The 21,693-nt window shown below is 35.8% G+C and overlaps 4 protein-coding genes across 5 annotated transcripts; 2 read left to right on the forward strand and 2 right to left on the reverse strand.

The window, feature by feature from the left end:
• Positions 1 to 3,851: 3,851 nt before the first annotated feature.
• LOC109160429 (BTB/POZ domain-containing protein At1g03010-like) lies at positions 3,852 to 8,279 on the forward strand. 2 transcript variants are annotated; one of them, XM_019308729.1, is made up of 4 exons: positions 3,852 to 4,212; positions 5,460 to 5,526; positions 5,632 to 6,837; positions 7,603 to 8,279. In XM_019308729.1, exons 1-4 carry the CDS (start codon positions 4,121 to 4,123, stop codon positions 8,149 to 8,151), a joined length of 1,914 nt encoding a protein of 637 aa, XP_019164274.1. In that variant the 5' UTR covers positions 3,852 to 4,120; the 3' UTR covers positions 8,152 to 8,279. The 2 variants fall into 2 exon arrangements, with proteins under 2 accessions (XP_019164274.1, XP_019164278.1); XM_019308733.1 differs by lacking the exon at positions 3,852 to 4,212 and adding an exon at positions 5,186 to 5,373.
• On the reverse strand, positions 8,242 to 9,319 carry LOC109160438 (NAD(P)H-quinone oxidoreductase subunit T, chloroplastic). Its single transcript, XM_019308739.1, has 2 exons — positions 8,863 to 9,319; positions 8,242 to 8,712 (listed from the first exon to the last, which is right to left on the reverse strand). Exons 1-2 carry the CDS (start codon positions 9,204 to 9,206, stop codon positions 8,292 to 8,294), a joined length of 765 nt encoding a protein of 254 aa, XP_019164284.1. The 5' UTR covers positions 9,207 to 9,319; the 3' UTR covers positions 8,242 to 8,291.
• An 811-nt stretch (positions 9,320 to 10,130) lies between these two features.
• Positions 10,131 to 10,439, reverse strand: LOC109158697 (monothiol glutaredoxin-S6). Its single transcript, XM_019306596.1, has one exon. It carries the CDS (start codon positions 10,437 to 10,439, stop codon positions 10,131 to 10,133), a length of 309 nt encoding a protein of 102 aa, XP_019162141.1.
• A 6,366-nt stretch (positions 10,440 to 16,805) lies between these two features.
• Positions 16,806 to 17,506, forward strand: LOC109160458 (glutaredoxin-C11-like). The gene has a single exon (XM_019308748.1). The coding sequence runs from the start codon at positions 16,892 to 16,894 to the stop codon at positions 17,201 to 17,203; it is 312 nt and encodes a 103-aa protein (XP_019164293.1). The 5' UTR covers positions 16,806 to 16,891; the 3' UTR covers positions 17,204 to 17,506.
• Positions 17,507 to 21,693: the final 4,187 nt, after the last annotated feature.

Raw genomic sequence — 21,693 nt, forward strand, 5'->3', positions numbered from 1 at the left:
ATGTGAAACCTATTATTTGAAACATCCTTTTGCTTGCTTTCTCTCCTCCTTTGTTTTTTAATAATAATTCATTCTTATTTTATCAAAAATAAAAATATTGTCTAGATTTGTCTCTCAACCTTCTAATATAATAATAATATTTATTACAATTACAATCCTACGTTGTGGGTCTTGTTTAAACAACAACACTATATTATTTTTTCATCTGTTATTTATTTTTTAAAAATATTTTGATCTAAATAGCTAGTGTTATAGGGGTTGTAGTTTTTTTAGTGAGATAACAATGAAAACTTTTAGTATTATCTAAGAGGCTCGATTTTTATGCCATGTGGAAAAGAGAGAATGTCAAGATCTCTCTGCAAGACCTTGATTTTTTGTAGAATCTGTAGAAGAGAGAAATACCAAAGATTGTTTTCATCACAAGCAGTGCCCAGCTAGGCACGTTAACGACTAAGTTTTTTTGTTTTGTTTTTCTTTTTGCGTGTCAAATTTGTATTTTTTCTTTATTCTCTTTCTCTTGTCTCTTTCCTAGTTGATACCTCAAAAACTTAAAAAAAATAAAAATTATCACTATTAAAAATGTCTTAAAAGTACAAATAGCTCACAAATCACATAAACTCTGTGAAATGAATTTAATCAAAAAAAAAAAAAAAGATCGAATATTAACAATAATCAAACTATTGATATTCTCGTACGATACTCATACTTCACACGTCAGTATATCACCGCTTTCAGAGTTGTATTACTTTTCTTGAATGTGAAGTAAATATCACTGGAATACACTGCATGAACTTGAATACTCCGTAATAATTATTAATGAGTACTAATAAGATTTTGCTTCCCTGTTCGGCGAAAAGCTGCAGTGTGGTCCTGCCCGGACAACCTCAAAACATTTTTAAGGAGACTAAAATATCTTTAGAGAAAGATACTGCATACTTAAATTTACTATAATCTCACTTTAATTAGTTTAATTTCGTGCCCATGATTCATTTATTGTATTCGATTTACAGTAGAAGAGCTCACCTCGAAAGATGAATTCCTAACATGATACTCCGTACTTTCTAATACCTTTAAAACAATCAAAACTAAAGTTATAGCTCTTTTAGTAACATAGTTGGCTTAAAGCAACATTATCAATTGGGAATATTAAGGGAGAATGTAAGAATGATGAGGAAAGAGAATGTGGAAGGGGAGAGAAAAAAAAAATAAATTCAAAACTGATTTTTTATTAAAAAAATAATATAAAAAGTATGGTCAGGCGTGCCTGACGCGCCGCGTGCATTGCACGCATCTGTGTGGGCGCTTCTCTGATATTTCTCAACCCTTGCAAGACAACTATTTCCTGAAAAAATCCCATTCCACACTTGTAAATGACCCCACTCAAAATATTTAATCAGACATTAACCCCATATTCTTCTTACTATGGATGCTCTTATCAATTAATTTTAGTTTATTTGATCATTATTAGATGTTAATATAAGTGTTTGATTAATTAATTTTTTGTAACAGATTATGACTCCAAAATGCTAAAATTAAAAAAACTTGTCAAAGCAGTTTTTACGATCAACTTTTTGAGAAAATATTTTACACGTAATCACCTATCAGCTAACAACTAATTTATCGAACATCTTACTACAATCAGCTAATGCTATCAACTTGTCGCACACACTAACCCAGCAACTAACAACTAGCAGCTATTTACCAAACACCCTCATAATATTTTAATTTAAAATTATAAACTTTTATTACTCGAATTGAAATGATTCTACACTCACACTATGGCATGATAGTCGTAGTGAGTTTACCAAACAGAGATCCAATTGCCGACCCAAACGGTATGGCAGTAAGAAGTGGTGGCGTTAATGGGGTTATCATTGCCTCCCTAAGCAATAATTCCAATTTAGAGTAACATTCAACAGGAGCATGATGAGATGAGTCCCAAACATACGATTCCACAAAAATGATACAATGTTAAAAAGCCTAAGACAACAACTAACATGTGTGAGGCAACATAGGTATATAATTTTTTTATTTTTATTTTTACTTTAAATTTTTACTGAAGTGACAAGTTATGATAGATTCATCTATAAATGTGATATTTAAGTTAAGGTCAAATCTTCACTCACAAGTTAGCTTTGTGATTGCGTTATGATTTTGATTTGAGTGCTGTATCATTTGATACTCTCGTTCAGAGTCCGGTAGACCAGTACTAATGCTTGATAAGGTCTATCCAATGCCAAGAAAAGTTCGAGTTGAGAATTTGGACTTACATTTGTTTTTATTTGTTAAATATGATTAATAGAATAATATTACATGCACTTTTACTTTACATTTATAACATGACACACTTTAATTCACCAAGAGAAAAAGTGCTTACTAATAAAATCAATATTAACGGTTATTATCTTCCATTAAGTAGCTAGGAATTGGGTTAGGAGATGGGATGTGATGATCATTGCAATCCCTGTGGCCTTTCTTATTAGTCTAAACAACAATGATTTGTTGCTTAATCATCAATTTGAGGCGTGCACATCTGCCTGGCCCCACTTTTTCACCCCAACCCAATTGCATATATATATATATATATATATATATATATATATATATATATACCATTTCATTTTCTATATATGAATTTGTAAAGAGTTTATCTTAATCATCTCCATTGAATCAAAAGAGTTAGGATTCCACATTGTATCCTTTAGCTCACTTTTCTAGGTGAGGTTGGTTCCATCATGAATGCCACAATAGTATAATTTTTTAACCCATTCGCTAAAGAACGGAGTGATGAGATTCAAATTAAATTTACTTCTAAAAAAATAGAAAAAGAAAGATGAAACTCTTACGCTAAATAAAAAAAAAAAGAGAGATGAAATAATTGAATGAGTAAGGCATAATTATGGTATCTAATGATCATGAGTTCAATTATTACTTAACACCTCCTTCATTCTTCTTCAAAGGACTGCGCACAAGGAGCCCCCTCACTTTGAGAGGTTGCTTCCACGCTGGTGAGACTCGATCCCTGATCATTCTTTCAAAGTTTCACCTCTATGACCAGTTGAGCTACCCATGCAGGCTACTTAACACCTTCTTGATCAATCGAAAAATAGACTACTCTTAGGGTTAGGGATTCAACCTTTGGAAGAAGAAAATTGATTGCCCTTAAAACTTCCTAGGTTGAAGAACAAAAGAAGGAATTTGCCCGAGAAGGGGCTTCTGTTGGATTAACTAGTGGGACTCTTACAAGAAGCAACAATGGGGAATTTCCATGACAAAGCATTGCGATTTGTACAGTAACTGATTTATATGAAAATATATGTACTCATATTTTTTCCCCATGACGTGTAATTTGTGTCATTGCTCGCCGATCTGATTTTATTTGTATAGATGTGATCCAAGTATGTTAATTGTTCAAGTGCATCAAGAGCATGTTTTGCCCGCACGGGCTTAGCTCATTAGTTCAGTAAGTTTTGAGAGAAGAGACTGAAGTTCAAATCTGGACAACGGCATTTTGATCTTGTCTGTTGAGCCATTAAGTCACTGTGATCTACATCTCCCCAAATGCCCTTTGGGGTTGGGATTCAACCTTTTAGGAGGAGAAAGCGTATATTTTGACATAATTTACTACACAATAATCTTGGTGAGGCAAGATATTAGATCCACCAAACTGTGTGGCTCTTGCTTATAAACATAGGTACAATGCAATTAATTACCAACTAATCCTTTGCTTCCACTTTAATTAGCTTTACACATAACCTTAGCTTGTTGCATTTTTTAAAGCCTCATCACCTTTTACTCCTCAACCCTTTTGTTTTTTCACAATAGGTAGCTTTCAATGGCTATGATTACAATCCCCAAAAGCACTGGCAACAATTCCGGAATCCAGCAATCTCAGCATGGTGAAAACTCAAAAGACACTCACTAATCCCTCACTTTTCACCGAAAAGCACCTCCACCCTGTGTGCCACAGCTTCTCATATTTTGACTTTCACAATTTCAAACACACATTAATCAAAAAAGGTTTTCCTTTTTCCCCATTGCATGGTTTCATGTCTTTCTGCTCCCTCCAGTTTTCCCCTCATTCCCACTTTCACACTTCTGGACTCTGAGAGAGATAGTAATGGGAGTTGTGACCATTGCAGAACTGAAGCCAAGCGTTTCTGGGAAGAGGTCTTTTCGGCCCAGTTCCAGTGCCAGACATGTTACAGAATGGTGGGTTTTGTCTTTCTTGATTTTGTTTTTTTTGGGGTTCTCACCTAGAATGTTTGATCCTTATTTCTGACATTAATGCGTGTTTTCTGGTGGAAGAACAAGAAATAGGATTATGCATTCTTGCAGTTTTTTACCTACAATCTACCACCTAAGAATCAACTGAGCTGTAAATGCGGGGCTGCATTGCAGTTTCTTTCTAGGAGGAGCAGGAATTCTTGTTGTTTTTTTTTCTAATGGCACCCAGAAACCAACTGAGTTGCCCGGGTGGACTACATTCTTGCAGTTTCTTGCTAGTAGGAGCAGAAATTATTGTTTTTTTTTTTACTTATAACACCAGAAATCAACTGAACTGTTCGTGCGAGTGCATTCTTCCAGTTTTTTGCAAGTAGAAGCAAGAATTCTTGTTTTTTTTTTTTTTTTTTTTTTTGTTTTTTTTTTTTTGCTGATGGCACCCAGAAATCAACTGAGTAGCCCGTGCAGATTACATTCTTACAGTTTCTTGCAATCTTGCTAGTAGGAGCAGAAATTCTTGTTTTTTCTTTTTTTACTTATAACACCAGAAAACCAACTGAACTGTTCGTGCGAGTGATTCTTGCAGTTTCTTGCCATTAGGATCAAGAATTCTTGTTGTTTTTTTGTTGATGGCACCCAGAATCCAACTGAGCTACTCGTACGAGTTACATTCTTGCAGTTTCTTGCTAGTAGGAGCAGAAATTCTTGTTTTTTTTTTTACTTATAACACCAGAAACCAACTGAACTGTACGTGCGAGTGGATTCTTGCCAGTAGGAGCAAGAATTCTTGTTTTTTTTTTTTTTCTGATGGTAACAAAAATATATATGATCCATTTCATGGACAAGTCACCAATCCTTGTCTCCCCTTTTCCTCGGATCCACTCAGCAGACAGTGGCACGAGGACAGTGGTGGTTCAATGTTCTTAATCTTCACACTACACACTACTGCAGTAATTTTTTTTGGATAGACTATATGGATTTCTATTCAATTCAATTATTTTTCTGGCTGCTTCTGTGGCCCTTTTGGAAGGTTCATAACCCATACCTTCATTCATTGACTGCTACTTTCTTTGATTGATCATGCACATGCATCTTCCTGCTACACCCAGCTGGGGAGATGAGGAAATGTTTCCCTGAAGAAATCATGCTGTATTATATATGTTCTTTGCTTTAAATTATTAGCCTGTCTGTTGATTTCAAGATCGCAAACTAAATAACTCGATCTTGTATTGCAGGCCGATATCTGATGTTACAAGTGATCTTACAATCGAGGTAGGCGGGGCTAGCTTCGCGCTTCATAAGGTATGGATAGTGACAACAATTCAAGAAGGCAGGGAGAATTTTATAAGATGTGAGTATTATTTAATTTGTGCATATATATATATATATATATATATATGTATGCAGTTTCCTCTGGTTTCGCGGAGTGGGAGGATCAGGAAACTCCTGGCAGATGGGAAGGAATCGAAGGTTTCGAGGCTGAATCTTTCGGATGTTCCCGGGGGATCAGAGGCCTTTGAGCTGGCTGCGAAGTTCTGCTATGGAGTAAACGTCGAGATTTCGCTGTCGAATGTTGGGATGCTGAAATGTGTGGCCAGTTTCCTGGAAATGACAGAGGAAGTGTCAGAGAAGAACCTGGAAATGAGGAGTGAAATCTTTCTTAAGGAGATTGTGCTGCCAAATATATCGAACTGTATATCTGTTCTGCACAGATGTGAAACATTGTTGCCAGTATCTGATAAGGCGAATCTCGTTGCCCGGTTGATCAACTCGATCGCGAATAATGCTTGCAAGGAGCAGCTAACTTCGGGTTTGTCCAAGCTGGACCATAACTTCCCCTCGAAAGCCCACCAAAGTGTCGATGTTGATGCAGAAACCCCGTCGGATTGGTGGGGGAAGATGCTCACAGTCTTGAATCTTGATTTCTTTCAGAGGGTTGTTTCTGCAGTGAAAGGGAAGGGTTTGAAACAGGATATTATTAGTAGGATCTTGATAAACTATGCCCAGAATTCTCTTCAGGGAATCATACTCAAAGACCCTCAGATGGTTAAAGGAGGGTTCTTGGATTTGGATTTCCAGAAAAAGCAAAGGATCATAGTCGAAACCATAGCCAGTTTGCTCCCAACACAATCCCGGAAAAGCACTGTCCCAATTGCATTCCTTTCAAGCCTGTTGAAATCTGCAATTGCAGCCTCAACTTCCACTTCCTGCAGGTCTGATCTGGAGAGGCGAATCGGCCTGCAGCTCGACCAGGCGATTCTCGAGGACATCCTCGTACCTACTAATCCACACGGGAATAGCCACAGCCCTCTCTACGACACGGATTCAATCCTGAGGATCTTCTCGTTTTTCTTGAACTTGGATGAGGATGATGATGAGGATAGTAATCCACTGAGGGATGAAGCTGAAATGGTTTATGATTTTGACAGCCCTGGCTCCCCCAAGCAAAGCTCAATCCTTAAGGTGTCAAAACTCCTGGACAACTATCTTGCAGAAGTTGCACTTGATTCCAACCTCTCCCCTTCAAAGTTCATAGCCCTTGCAGAGCTGCTCCCAGACCATGCTCGCCTTGTTTATGATGGACTATACCGAGCCGTCGACATTTTTCTCAAGGTGCGTCTTAACTAAAAGGCTAAATTGATAGCAAAGTAAAACTATAACTATAATCCTTATAGTTGGTCACGACTGTTGACTTGGTAACTACAATATTACAAATTCGTCTCCCAGCAGGGTACCATAATGCTTTCTTAGTTTGAGCCGATCAACTATGGGTAACCTAGTATGGTTTATCTTATTATGATTCTTTGCTAGTTAGGGTCACATGACAAGTTTACCCAGTGTACACCGTAATTAATTCTTCCTAGTTTGGCTCCTAGTGGAACAGCTAATTGCCTTCTTAGGTTTGACTGTTTGAGTCGACCTAGATTGGTTTACCGATGATTCTTTGTTGGTTTAGGCCGACCTAGACTGGTTTACCTATGATCCTTTGCTAGTTTAGGTCATATGATAGGTTTACTGGTGCATACCCTTAAGTAATGATGTAATGATGCGGTTTCCCTCGTTTAACTCCTAGTGTGACTTTTTGTTAGTTTTATTGATTTAAACCGGTTAAGTTACTTGATTCTCTACCAGCTAAGATCACGTGATATAATTTATAGGTGCATACTCAATAATGATTAGGGTTTTCCTCGTTCAACTCCTAGCTGGCTGTCTATTAGTTTTATCGATTTGAGCCGGCTCAACTCCTAGCTGGCTGTCTGTTAGTTTTATCGATTTGAGCCGGCTAAATTACTTGATTCTCTACCGGCTAAGATCACAAGCTATAATTTACCTAAAAAAAAACCTAAACATTAAATAACCTTCGTGTTCTTGTCTCAGGTTCATCCAAACGTGAAAGATTCAGAACGGTACAGGCTCTGCAAAACAATCGACTGCCAGAAGCTGTCCCAAGAAGCCTGCAGCCACGCCGCTCAAAACGAGCGGCTGCCGGTGCAAATGGCGGTCCAAGTCCTCTACTTCGAGCAGATCAGGCTGCGGAACGCCATGAACGGCGGCCACAACAACCAACTCTTCTTCGGCTCATCACTGCACAATAACCAATTCCCCCACCGCTCCGGCAGCGGCGCCGGGAGCGGCTGCATCTCCCCCAGAGACAACTACGCATCAGTGAGAAGAGAGAACAGAGAGCTAAAACTGGAAGTCGCCAGAATGAGGATGAGGCTAACGGATCTGGAAAAAGATCACGTCTCCATGAAACAAGAGCTCGTGAAGTCTCATCCAGCTAATAAACTCTTCAAATCGTTCGCCAAGAAACTCAGCAAACTCAACACGCTTTTTAGGATAAAGGACTTGAGACCTTTGGGTGGAAAAGTTAACGCAGAAAGCCGTCTGCTTTTCCAGAAGAGAAGACGCCACTCCGTTTCTTGATCTTCGTTTGATTTGTTTGTGTGAATAACAATTGAGTGTATGTATAGTTTTTAGTTTAATTTACTGGCCGGCCTGGTGTGATCATATATCTTACATGCATGAATGCAAATTTAAAAGCTCTGTTTTTGTACAATATGGTTTTAATATTGTTCTTTGAAGTAAATGGCATATACAATGCAACAGACCGAGAAAAGAATGATCAAGATATCGAAAGTGAGGGCGGATTTGGCCTGAGAACTGAGCTCCATGTTCTTCCCACCCAGTCTATCCACCATGTCTGGAACTGATTCCCAGTTTTCCACTTCTTGCATGTGGGGATCTTGAAACTTCATCCTCAGTTTCTCTGCTTCTTTGCTGGCTGCTTCCTGGGCAAGCGTCCAGTCATAAAACCTGCGTTTTTCGTCGTTGCTAAGAACTTCATACACTTCTTTTAGCTTCATGAATTTCTCAGATGCAGCTTTTAAAGGAAGGGAAGTTGTGTCTGGATGATACTCCTTTGATAGTCTCCGGTACGCGGTTTTGATCTCTTCCACGTCCGCATCTGCACCCACTCCCAAGAACCTGTATGATCATATCGATCAGAAATTAGTTACAGAAAATCACAAGACTAGGCCAAAACAAACTACAGTCTCAAACAGTGATTGCAAGTTTATGATTCAAAAAAATTGAAAAAAATGGAATTAGAAGTGGAGATAGGGATTGGAGATTAACTGGTAGTGAGAATCTGTTGAACTGTTGAGTAATTCTGAGAATTTATCTCCGAGAAGCTCATTTTCATCGGCTTTTAGTTGTTGTTCTTGCGTTGAGCTTGAGCTGCTGCTTCCTCCTATCCAGCCTTCATCTTCGTTCTCCCAGTGGATTCTGGTGTCAACTCCGGGAGGGGCTGTTTGCCGCGGCGGCGGTTTTGGTCCTTGCGTTGTTGCAAATATCCTTACCTCCCGCCGGCACCCGTACGGTCTTCTTCTCCTCTCTACCGCCGGGGACTGCCGCAGTTCGGTTCTCCGGCATCTCTGTAAGATAGAGAAAAAGGACTGCGGAGCTGTTGTGGAAGCCATGGGAATGGGAATGAAAGCTGAGGTAGCTATCTCGTTCCTGGTTTTGGGGTTCTGGCCGGAGTTGAGAAGAGGTGGCTTTCAGCCCCTCTCCGCCTCATCTTTCTTTGTGGCTCACAATATAACCTGGAAAACTATCACTAAACAACATAATTATTTAATTTTGTTTTCTTTTGGTTGACCAGGAAATTCACAATTACTATCCAATGTTGTATATAGAATAAATCATACACCTGCCCTCACGGATCTAGTTCAATGATTCAATAAACAGTATTTGAGATAAGAGATCAATGTTCAAATTTGGGTGGCCACAGTGTAGACATTATGTTTAAAGTAGACAGATCACTTGTGCCCACTATCATTTGGTCCTGTCTACTGAGTCAATTCCTAAAAAATTAATAGACAACTTTCACTGAAAATTAAACTTGAATCCATATAGTTACCAAGTCAACGTCCTAAAATCAGACCAACTAGCATATAATTTCATAGGGACCACAAGATTTAAAAAACATTTTATAACCACAAAAGACAAACATTATACAATTGAAACACAGACTCCAAACAAAGCTCTTTGACTGCATGCTGTACATACAGACTTCTTCTTCTTCCTTCCCCCTCTGGTATACATGAACTACATACATCTATATTAATGTAAAAATTTCCCAGATAGAACTTGAATAATGTTGCTGCTTATTTCTTGAAGATGGTGAAGCTGCATGCCCTTATTTCTTCTCATTTCTTGCAGTGAACTCAAGAAGCTTAATTAGCCATTGAACTTGTTACATAAAACCAGCTCAATATACAACTATACACACACACTATATATATATATATATATATATATATATATATATATATATATATATATATATATATATTAGAGCTATATGCCCTACATAAAACGGGCTAGCTCGACCAATATATATATTAGACCCATATGGCTTTAGCTTTCTTGAGGAGTGGGACGAGTTGGCCCTTGAGATGAAGGGACATGATTTCATTTTCACCACCAACAAAATCTCCACCTATATAAACTGCAGGAACAGTGGGTCTGAGCCCAGATGCCACCAGCTCTCTTTCAAGTTGCTGCCCATTGGGGAGCTCATCAAGCTCATAAACGGTGGCGTTTGCCCCAAAACTGGTGACCAGAGACTTGATACTGTGGCTCATGAAGCAGGAACTCTTGCTGAAGATCACCACTGGCTTGCATGATGCTAAGCTCCTCACTGAATCCATGGCGGAATTGAAGAACAGATTAAATATATATATATATAATGCTGTATGTGTGTATATTGAGGCTAGGTGAGGTAGCCAGTTAAGTAGTTGTTGGTGTGAGGAGATTGGTCTCCACCAACCTTATATATATAGGTAGAAGAGTTAAGGTGGTGATCGAGATAGATAGATGTTCTTTCTAGTACATTATCCGACAACCAAGAAATTAAAAGAAAAGGTAATAGGAGAAAGCAGACAATCATATCAGATCAGATAGATATTTCCTAGATTCCCTATTTGGCCTTTGGAGTAGATCATGATAACAAGAGCATGCAACATGGGCGACTTAGGGGTCGACATTCTTTGATTTACAGAGAAGCCAGACAAGTCACGGGTTCAAATCATAGCAAGAGTAAAAACTGTACAGTTAAGACTAACTTATAGGTGCTGGGAGGCTGAAGAAATTGTTAGGCAGAGGCTGGTGAAGGACCAAGTCCAATAATTAGTAACTAGGGGGATTGTTGGGTAAGTCCAGCGCCCTACCTCTCGAAAATGTGTTTGGTCAAGTCCAGTCACCAGTGCTTTCATTGTGAACTAAAACTTTTGGCGTAATGCATGGTAAGCACTTGATCCTAATAAGGGTGTGCTCTAAGTAAAATCCTAGTTGACAAAAGAACAAAAAGAAGTAAAGTGACAGAAGTTGTCCATAGGCTTAAACCAAGAATATAATATCAATAAATAACTTCCAAGTGAGTAAAATTTGAAACATTATTATAGTTAACAAGCGAACGGTCTTATTACCAACTTTGTTAAGATTGCCTCTAGGGACCATATATCATTCTTGAGTATAGACAACTATCTAGTACACTCATATAGCTTAGCTCGTTAAGTTGGTGCATGTACTAATCTTAGCTTCTCTGTATCATTATATTTAAGTCTTGCTTATCAGTTATCAGATTGCAAAAACCTAGCTAGTCCTGTAAAGTCCAATCCTTATTCCAAATATACAAGATTAAGGATTGTTGAATTGTGTAAATCTTGGAAGTGACACCCTTTTTGCAAAACCTCTGATCTGTTAGCAACAAATTTGCTTCTAAAAACGTAATCGTTCCACGGCATAATGATATCTCATCCATGCAGGAGGAGCCAAAACTATATAAGAAAATTTGGGGGAAAAAAATAGAGAAAAAATTCAAAGGATTTGATCCGGACCACATCGGAGCATCCGGTGAGGTGGACAATTGAACGATGTTCGGTGTTATCCAAATTTATTTTATTTTATTTTTTAAATTTTCTGTTACATACACTGTGACAACGAAAGGTGGTTGAGGTGTGACAGATTCGCAACTGCAATTAACTCGAATTATAAATATAGAATTCTTTTGTCCTGATTACATTTTACCCTTTCTGGAAATGCTTAAGAATCAAACTTATTCCATGTCGTCCGTACAAAAAAAGAGAAGATTGGGAATATATATATATATATATATATATATATATATATATATATATATATATATATATATATTTGAACATGTAGATGAAGAGTAAGCTCTAGGGCTATGGATTTAATTATGTTAAGCTTTGGCATTAGCATTGGGGATGATGGAGAATATTTCTTCGTGGAATATATCGACTTGTCTCCAACCCACATTTCATAATTTCCCCTTTTGTAGACTATCTTTAACAGTTGTAGTAAGTGGTATGTGCACTGGGGAGGGTAGTTGTTGAGAGTTTTCGATGGTGAATTGTTTTAAATATAATTTTGTTTGAACGTGTATTCTTAACCGATAAATGATCATAAAAAAAAAAAACAGTTGACCATAGTTGACCTGCTTAAATCGAGAAGGATTGATCCTTTTTTTTTTTTTTGGCAAAAAAAAAAAAAAGACACTCATTTTAAATCTACTTTGTACTGATAATTAAACAATATAATGAGCGGTAATGTGTTTTAATCTAGAGATGCTAATGCTAATAATTAACATAGGCATCTAATTAAGGTCGGTTGCGTGTCGAGAAAAGACGTCCATTCTTTGGTTAAAAGCGTGGCGATAGTGGTCGGCGCGAGTGTAATTAATCTTAAAAATGCTGTTAATGCTAAATATTTAAGATTCTTAATTGTCTCTTCGAGGTTATGGAGTTGAGACATCTGTGGTGGAAGGGCACTGATTATATTCCACGTGGAAGAATCATTGTGCCTATAAACAAGTCATCCTAATTTGATTAGCTAGTCAATGTAAAGCTAAATAGATTGATATAGTACGTGCTTAGTGCTTTGTAAAAGTCCATAAACTTGCTTTTTAATGTGATATTAAATATTTGAGACTAAATATTTGGTGATTATCTTTATATATATATATATATATATATATATATATATATATATATATATATATATATATATATATATATATATATATATTGCAAACAATCTAGTATGTGTGCATTCATGTAGTAGTTTATGTGCAAGTGTCTCACGAGACTTACGGAAAGATATGATCTCATTTGATTATTACTCATATATTGTCAAGATCAAACGATGATGTTAATATGATTATAAAAGAGTAATTAACATTAGACATTTGTTATCTCTATATACTCATATATATTGTCCAGACGATGATGAATTGATGACAATGGCTACCATACCATATATGGCATGCATGGACAGGGACGGAGCCAGAAAATATGTTGAGGGGGGGCAAAGAAGTAAGGATGGATTCAATGGCGGATTCAGAAATTTTTTTTAGTGAGGGAAAAAAATTAAAATAAAAAAGAAAGTTTAAAAAAAAAATGAAATACTTAAAAAGTATAACAATAAATATTGTTGGATATAGCGAAAAATAAAACATATTAAAACTTTATAAAAATATTTATAACAAAATATGAAACATAATTAATTTGATAATACAATTCGAATATAAAACACATTATAAATTACACATTCCATTATTAATATAAAGAAAATTATAATGGAAGTTATATATATCATGCCAAAATTTAATTGTGTTAATCAAAAAAGTGAAGAAGACTGTAACATTATCAACGCAAAAAACTCAAACCCAAGCCATTCCGAAACTCAAACACATTAACTACCACCTTGTCTATCACAGCTTTTGTTTACATAATCTGTTTTATAATACTTATATGAATAATGTACTATATATACATATTACTCCATATATATAATATATGGTAGGGGTGGGGTGAGGTGAGGTGGGGTGAGGGGGGCAGCTGACCCCCTGCCCCCCTCTGGCTCCGTCTATGTGCATGGATGCACCCCAAATGCATATATATATATATATATATATATATATATATATATATATATATAGATGGCCGGGCTTGGGATACTTATTCTTTCTTCCTGCAAATCGAATCATCCCAACGACACACAAAAAGAAAGATGCGTTCATATCCTGCATCCTGCAAGATTCTTCTTGCTGCAGCATGCATGCCAACTGAAAATAAGTTTTTCATAAATCTTAACCCTTGTACTAGAAATAAAGTTGTTTACACAAATAAAGTAAAAAATGAAAAATACTGAATTTTACCTGATTTTATGAGCTCTTTAATTAATTTACGTGTATGGTTAGGTTATTATAAGATTTTATTATAAGTCCCATGCATTATCTATCTGATCTATTCATCTGACACAATAGTTAAATGTATGTATGTTGAAGCTAAGATTATCTAGGAATGAAATATATAATATTCTGCGAGTAAATCCAATTAAGTACTTGCATGCATGGATTCGGAAAAGGATTTTATTGCAATCGAATCCACCGCCGCCTCAATATACATACGTCGCTCACTTGCTCATCTGATCGCGGGATAGTTGAGCGGAGGTTAGTAAAAACTTAAAGGGTCAAGTCTAGCACGTAACGTCTCAAAAATATATGGTCGTATAAAAATAAAGCTACGCCTATAGTTTTTAGCGCGATAAACGCTTAATTCTGACAAATGATATTAAAATCAGGTCACAATGTAACACCTGATCAAGGGAGATTGTTGTGCTGATGTTAGGATAATAAATGCTTGATCCTAACATTTTCCCGTCTACTCAATTTTAATCCGATCATCTCAGCTCACATTTAGGGTGTGTTTAGTTCGCATATAGGAATGGGAATCGGAATGTGTATCAAATACTTGGTAATGGTAATAGGTTTTGGTGAAAGTATTTAACATGTTTGATAGTAGGGTGGAATGGAAATGGTTACTAATAGTAGTGCTTGAGAATGAATAATGGAATGAAACTCTTATATTATTTGGGTATGGGTTTTTCAATTGATGGAGTATTCGAAACTCATAGTAGTGTTCTAAAAACCTATCAACCAAACAACAACAATCACTTTCATACCCATTCCTATAGGCAAAACCCACCAACCAAACACACCCTTAATTTTGATCTTTATTAGCTTCTTCAATTCATGACATGCATATATGCATTGATGAGAAGCTTCATACTAAAACTCAACGCTATGATATATGGAGCGAGCTGAGGATTCGATCCAGCAACCGCCAATACTGTATATTATTCCATGTAAGTTGACAATGAAAAACGGACAAACAGTAGTGACGAGTCGACGTAACTGTTCCAGAAGCTGTCTGGTCGAATAAATGAACATATACCCGAAATGAGTAATCAAGTAAGCAAAACATAATTTTTGTCTGAAAAAATTTTAAATTTGATTTTTGTCAATTCAGGTTTGACCAATCTTGTTATATCAAGTCTTTCATTCTAATGCAATTTACTTCTTTTATGTAATTTATAAACCATTATACATGCACAAATAAGAACAGAAAATTTTACTTTCGATCAAATAGTGATTGTGAATGTTTCGGCATCCAAAAATAGAATAAATGGACATATATATACTTCACCATGACTTTATTACAGAATTATTGCATATTTCTTAGATTCCATTTTATCTCGCCGCGCCCATTCTTCGTCCCTTCGCCAACACCGAGTATTATAACTAACTTTATTATAATTTCTCCGAAAGTTCACAACTAAACAAAGATTTCTCAGAATAGAATATAATCAAGAAAGAATTAGGTACCTACTAGCTAGCAGGTTAAGCATGCCGACATTCATACTACGATATATGTTTTTTTCTTCTTTTTTTTCTTTCTTTTTTCAGAAAAAAAATATAAATACGAACAATAACTCGTTACTGAGTCGACTAATTCACTGTAATCGTTTAATCAAGAACTTGTCTCAACTAAAAATTGGGCGTATTCATTCTAACTAGAGTTGTATATTTATTGTTTATATATATTATGCTCGAAATTAATTATTGTAATTTCAACAGGATATATCCCATAGCTAAGAATCTAAGATTGAGTTTTTGTTCTTCCATACATTAATTAATTAAATTTGGTCGGAAAGTTATTCATCTTTGTGATCGATTTCCATCTCCCCCTTTTAATTTGTGTTCGTACAAAACAGACGCCTTAGCTTAATTAAGGATTAATTTCATTAATTATTATATTAGCATATATGCTATTATGCTACATGTCCTACATTTGGTGTGAGTGTGTGTGTGTGTAATATGGAGTATTTTTCATATTTTTTGATTGGGTTCAAATTTATTTATTTTTTATGTGACCACAAATTTTCTAGATCAGTCAATTAGGGAACCACACATCGAGACTAATCATGTTCATGCTAGGTGACCAACGGGTAACTTATGTACTGGATAAACCATACAAGAAATGTTATAGCTTATTAGTAATTTAAAATAAGTTTATTAGTGGCTCAAAATAAGCTATAAGCTCCTAAATAAGCTCTGCCAAACAGAGCCTACAACCACACTAAGAAGACTCAATGTTTCCTCGATCAGTTAATTAGGACCACACATCGAGACTAACCATATTCATGCTAGGTCACCTATAACTTATCCACCCTCATTATGCAACCACTATCCGAGACTGTGCATTGGCTAAACTCAGTAAACACAGTATCGGAGATGCAAATTTCAAGAAGATTACAAATTTCAAGAAGATTACATGTACATACGACAAGCTCAACGTAACCAAGCTAGAGATCGAGAATTACAAGAGTCATGTTCTACCTACTGGGCGACCACCTTTCACGGTCTATTATAATATATGTGGATATACATGCATGGGTGTTAGATTGAATATATGTTAGCTAGAATAAAGGTTGAGGATCATATATATTATAATACCAATATTTTGGTTATCCAATAAATATCTGCACTTAATTAAGCTAATAAGTGACTTTTTCCTTTACTATATATGTATAAACATATTTTCGTTTACTTTTGATGATGAATATATATATATAATAGATTAATAATGTCATCCATATCGTCCATCCTTGAGCCCTATAAATAAGAGCAGCATGACGAATTCTTGAAAGCACCATCCAATCCAATCCAATCCAAGCTAGCTAGCGACCATACATATTTGTTTTGTTTAGCAGATTTTAAGGATTATTATCGATCGAAATGGAGAGAATTAGAGAGTTGTCGTCAAAGAAGGCGGCGGTGATCTTCACCAAGAGTTCTTGCTTCATGTGCCACAGCATTAAGGCGCTGTTCTACGAGCTGGGAGCCAGCCCGGCGGTGCACGAGCTCGACCAGGACGACGTCAGCGGCCGGGAAATGGAGTGGGCATTGCGGAGCATGGGCTGCAACCCTTCCGTCCCCGCCGTCTTCGTCGGCGGCCACTTCGTCGGCTCCGCCAAGGACGTCATATCTCTCCACCTTGATGGTTCTCTCAAACAAATGCTCATTAACGCTAAGGCCATTTGGTTCTAGCAGCACTAATTACTTACCTCCCTACTTATATATATATTATTACCCCGCGCTTATATTATCGACTATATATATATATACACCACAACTCGATCAACTATATATATATACTACTTGTCTTCTTGATATATATATACTTGTGTTGGAACAACCAAGTCAACCGTATATGTATCAAGATTTACATACAATTCGCCATGTTTTATACAAATGGCTACTAATCAAATGAAAACTAGTTTTTCGAGTTAATTCATTTTAAGTTCACTTTAATTTCCTCTATCTGATCTTGATCTCCTAGTTCATTATTTCTTGTACTCATGTTCAATAATATGCATGCATATGTATTAGGTATTATCACTTGTATTTGATATAATTAGGTATAGACGTCATAGATATAGTCATATTCAATACTATCCACTATATAAAAAAGATCTTAATTAATCATGAGTGTAATAGATGTGACCACGTCTCGTGAATGCTAGAGAACATATATAATAATATTATTATTATAAATGCAAGCATATACATGTAACCATTCATATTATGACAGTTTACACAACATATTATACATTCTTTAATTTAATATAAACAATATTAAACAATCTGTCTAATAGTGTTGACGCATTCAAATCAAGAAAACTGATAGGCAGCAGCTCTTTTCCAAAGTCAAGCTTGAAATATTGTGATTACTAAGCTAACAGTTAAATCATCTTGTTTGGAGTTGTCCCATAAATTGAATATGCTATCTTAGTTTGTCAAAATATAATTATCACCCAAAAGAAGGGGATTAATGAAGGAATATAATAGATCGACAGATTGAGATCAGCTCCTTAATTATCATTGGTTATTTGCTTGGAATCAATGCTAGCTTAGCTTTTTGGACACGTTATGTTTAATTAGCTTTAAGAGACATGATTAACCCTTAATTATCATGGAATGGATATGATTAATGCATAGTATCCATCCATAATTAGTTAATTAACTCAAGATGCAGGTGGAGAGTGAATCTTCCCAAGTCACAAAAATTCTCATGGTTCCACCACTATCACCAAGTTGAGATATAATTGATACTATATTCGTACCCATCACATATTCACATTCACATAAAAAGCAACTTCAACACAACAAAAATAATGTCCATTTCAACCCAAATATTTACTTTAATTTTCAAAAAAAAAAAAAACATTTAAGCATTACTCTTTCCACCAAAACTCAAAATTATCAAGGACTCGATCGATGACTGATAAGATGATCGTTCGTGAACAATAACATTCAATACTCCTATATATATTCTTGCTTGGCACTAGTTAGCTAGCTACCCATTCCTACTGCAAACTAGTTCAACAAGTATTCAAATCGAAACTCTAAATAACTTCACACTTAAAATAAAATAAAAAATAAAAAAAATAAAAAAAAAAGTAGAAGTTTGAGTCATACTTAATTAACTGTCACTATGCATTTCAGAAAGAGTCGATGTGAGATTGTAACATTGGATTGGCTCGTTAGTATTTCATTTCGGACAGCGAATCCCAGCCCGGGCGCATGCATGCAGGCCGACGTGAGTACGTTTCCATGAACGTGCATGAGCATGGATCGAGCTAGGCAGGCCACTGTGGCTATATATGGAGCATGAGGCCGGAAACAAATATATACGAAGTGAAGATAGCTGGAGGGAGGAGGCACGTGCAAGTCGCGTGTTAGAAGGGGCGCACTGTGGCAAGTTGAAATGGTGGGCCCGCGCAACGAGAATTAGAATCAAAGCCCGCAGCCACCAAAAGATTTTCTTTCGAATCGCAATCTTTTCTTCTATGGTATGCAGAATCTCCGTTATATTTGCGGCCCGCGGCCCGAATTCTACTCCCACATCTTCATTTTTATCCTATCCTATGATAGTATGATTATTCTCTTATTAAGGAAATTAACATACTATAATTGGCCCACTGCATTTTTTGTGGAAAGCAAACCAATACTCTCCACTATTATTTTTTCGAGTTAATTCAATGAATGGTATGTACTATTGATATTTATCAAATTTTATCTGTTGATTTTTAATTGGATTATAAATAGTCATTATTGATTTTGTTCTAAATTTAGACATTCAATTAAATATTTATCCGTCAAGATTATGTGGTCTAATGATACCCGGATTGAACTTTCATTTGGAAGATTGTGAGTTTGAGCTTCAGTGGAGGCGTTATTGGTTCTTTGTGTTTCAGTAGGTTGAGAGAGTATATGAACCGATACTACAATGTAATAGAGCCATATTCATTCGATAAACATTTAATTTAATAATAATAATGTAAAAATTAACTTGTTGTTGAGATGGATAAATTGAGTTCATAAATTTAATACACTAAGTTTATCATTGTGAAAAATTAAAAATTTTACATTATTATCTTTAAATTTAATGTTTATTAAAATGATATTTAACTAGAGGACCAAATCTAAGAAAAAAATCAATAGTCAAAGGATTACTTATGGTTAAATTGAAAGTCGATGACGAAAATTAATAAAAATCAATAGTCAAGAGACCATTTATAGTCCAATTGAAAGTCAAAAGATAAAAATTAATAAATGACAATAGTCAAGGGACCATTCATGGAATTAACTATGATTTTTTCTATTAAACCACCGCCTATTGTCTTGCTCTAGCCATTCAAATTTTTTTGTCCATCTATATTGGTAGTGGGAGTTTATACCCAAAATGGTCCCTCGACTATGTCATAATTACCAATTTGGTCCTCAACTACTATTCTTACCCAATTAAGTCCTCAACTATGTAACTTTTACTCAATTAAGTCCTCAACTATACAATTCTTACCCAATTTAGTCCTCTGTATTAATTTGACTGTTTGTTGACTGTCAAAAGTCGGGATAAAATTATAATTTTACAATATTTCTCCTTCCTCTCCATTTAGCAGCGCCAAACCATGCAGCAATACACTCCGATCAGATTTCGATCGTCAAAAAATCGTTGGAAATCAAATTCATGGGCTATCCGATGCATAACCACTACTTCGATACTGACAGGTTTAGAACCCAACCGGAGCTTATTGCTACATGGTTTAGCGCTGCTAAATGAGAAGGAATGAGAAAACTTGTAAAATTACAACTTTATTTCCACTTTTGACAGTCAACAAACAGTCAAATTGACAAAGGACTAAATTGGGTAAAAATTGTATAGTTGAGGACTTAATTGGGTAAGAATGATAGTCGAGGACCAAATTGGTAATTACGAAATAGTCGAGGGACTATTTTGGGTATTAACTCTTGGTAGTGGTGTTACACCGTCTAGTTTGACTATTTGACTAGTGATTAGAAATAGCAATAAGCATTCCGAAAGGGATGATCAAATGGGTAAAGTCTGCTTATCAGTTAAACCCATCACCCATGGCACCGTGTCTTTTTTGTGTAGTTTGCCCCTCAGCTCATCAGCCAATAATAACATCAACAACAACAACAACAACAATAAATTACGATGAGTATTTTTGAAATTATCAAATAATCCAAATGTTAGTTACAAATCTAATTTACTTTATGACCACAAATCATAAAGTGGTTGGAAATTTTAAACTTTTCCACTAGTTTCAGTCTTTCCAAAAGGTTGAACCCCAATCCTCCCTCACACCCCGGCCCGGCATCTAGGAGGATGTAAATCATGGTAAGTCAATTGAGGCCCTCACTTTGAGAGGTTGTTCCCATACTGCCGCCTATGCGGGCTTTTTCACTAGTTCATAAGTTGACTAAGAGATGCTAGAGAATGAATAACTAGACACTAAAAGTACTACTAGTCATGCACAATTTAGACTAAATGAGCATATATATATATATATATATATATATATATATATTATCATGTGACCATAAATCCATAATATATAACCCTTCATAGTCCATTCACATATCAGACCTTTTTCCACCGTACGTTCACAAGATTCTATTCAAATCTGACCATCAGAATATATACATATACCCTGCAACTTGCCCATGCTATGTGGAGCAGAACAGTATCTTTGTTCTTCAAAAGTGAATTCGACAGTTGTAAGGGTAAGAATCTATTATTTCCCACAATTATACTAAGGAGTATTTACAAACACGTACCATTTTATTAAGGAGTTGTTTGGTAAATAGTTGTTAATTGGGTTAATGAGTTTGACTAGTTGATAGTATTAGCTGATTGTATAAAAGTGTTCGATAATTAGTTGTTAGTTGATAATTGATTACATGCAAAATGACTTTCTCAAAAAGTTTATTGAGAAAACTACTTTGAACAGGTTTTTGAATTTTAGCATTTTGAAGCAATAAGTTGTTACAAAACACTAATTAATCAAATACTCATATTGGTTGTTTAACCAAGTCAAACAGCTAATAGTGATCAAATAAATCAAAATTGGTAAGCTAACTATGTTATCAAACATGGCCTAAGTCGATGATTATCTCATAGCATTCTTATGATTTACTTCTAGCAACAAGGTGAGTTTGACCCCTACCATAAA

Source organism: Ipomoea nil, unplaced genomic scaffold (genome assembly GCF_001879475.1).
Source record: "Ipomoea nil cultivar Tokyo-kokei standard unplaced genomic scaffold, Asagao_1.1 scaffold0302, whole genome shotgun sequence".
Classification (NCBI taxonomy): domain Eukaryota; kingdom Viridiplantae; phylum Streptophyta; class Magnoliopsida; order Solanales; family Convolvulaceae; genus Ipomoea; species Ipomoea nil.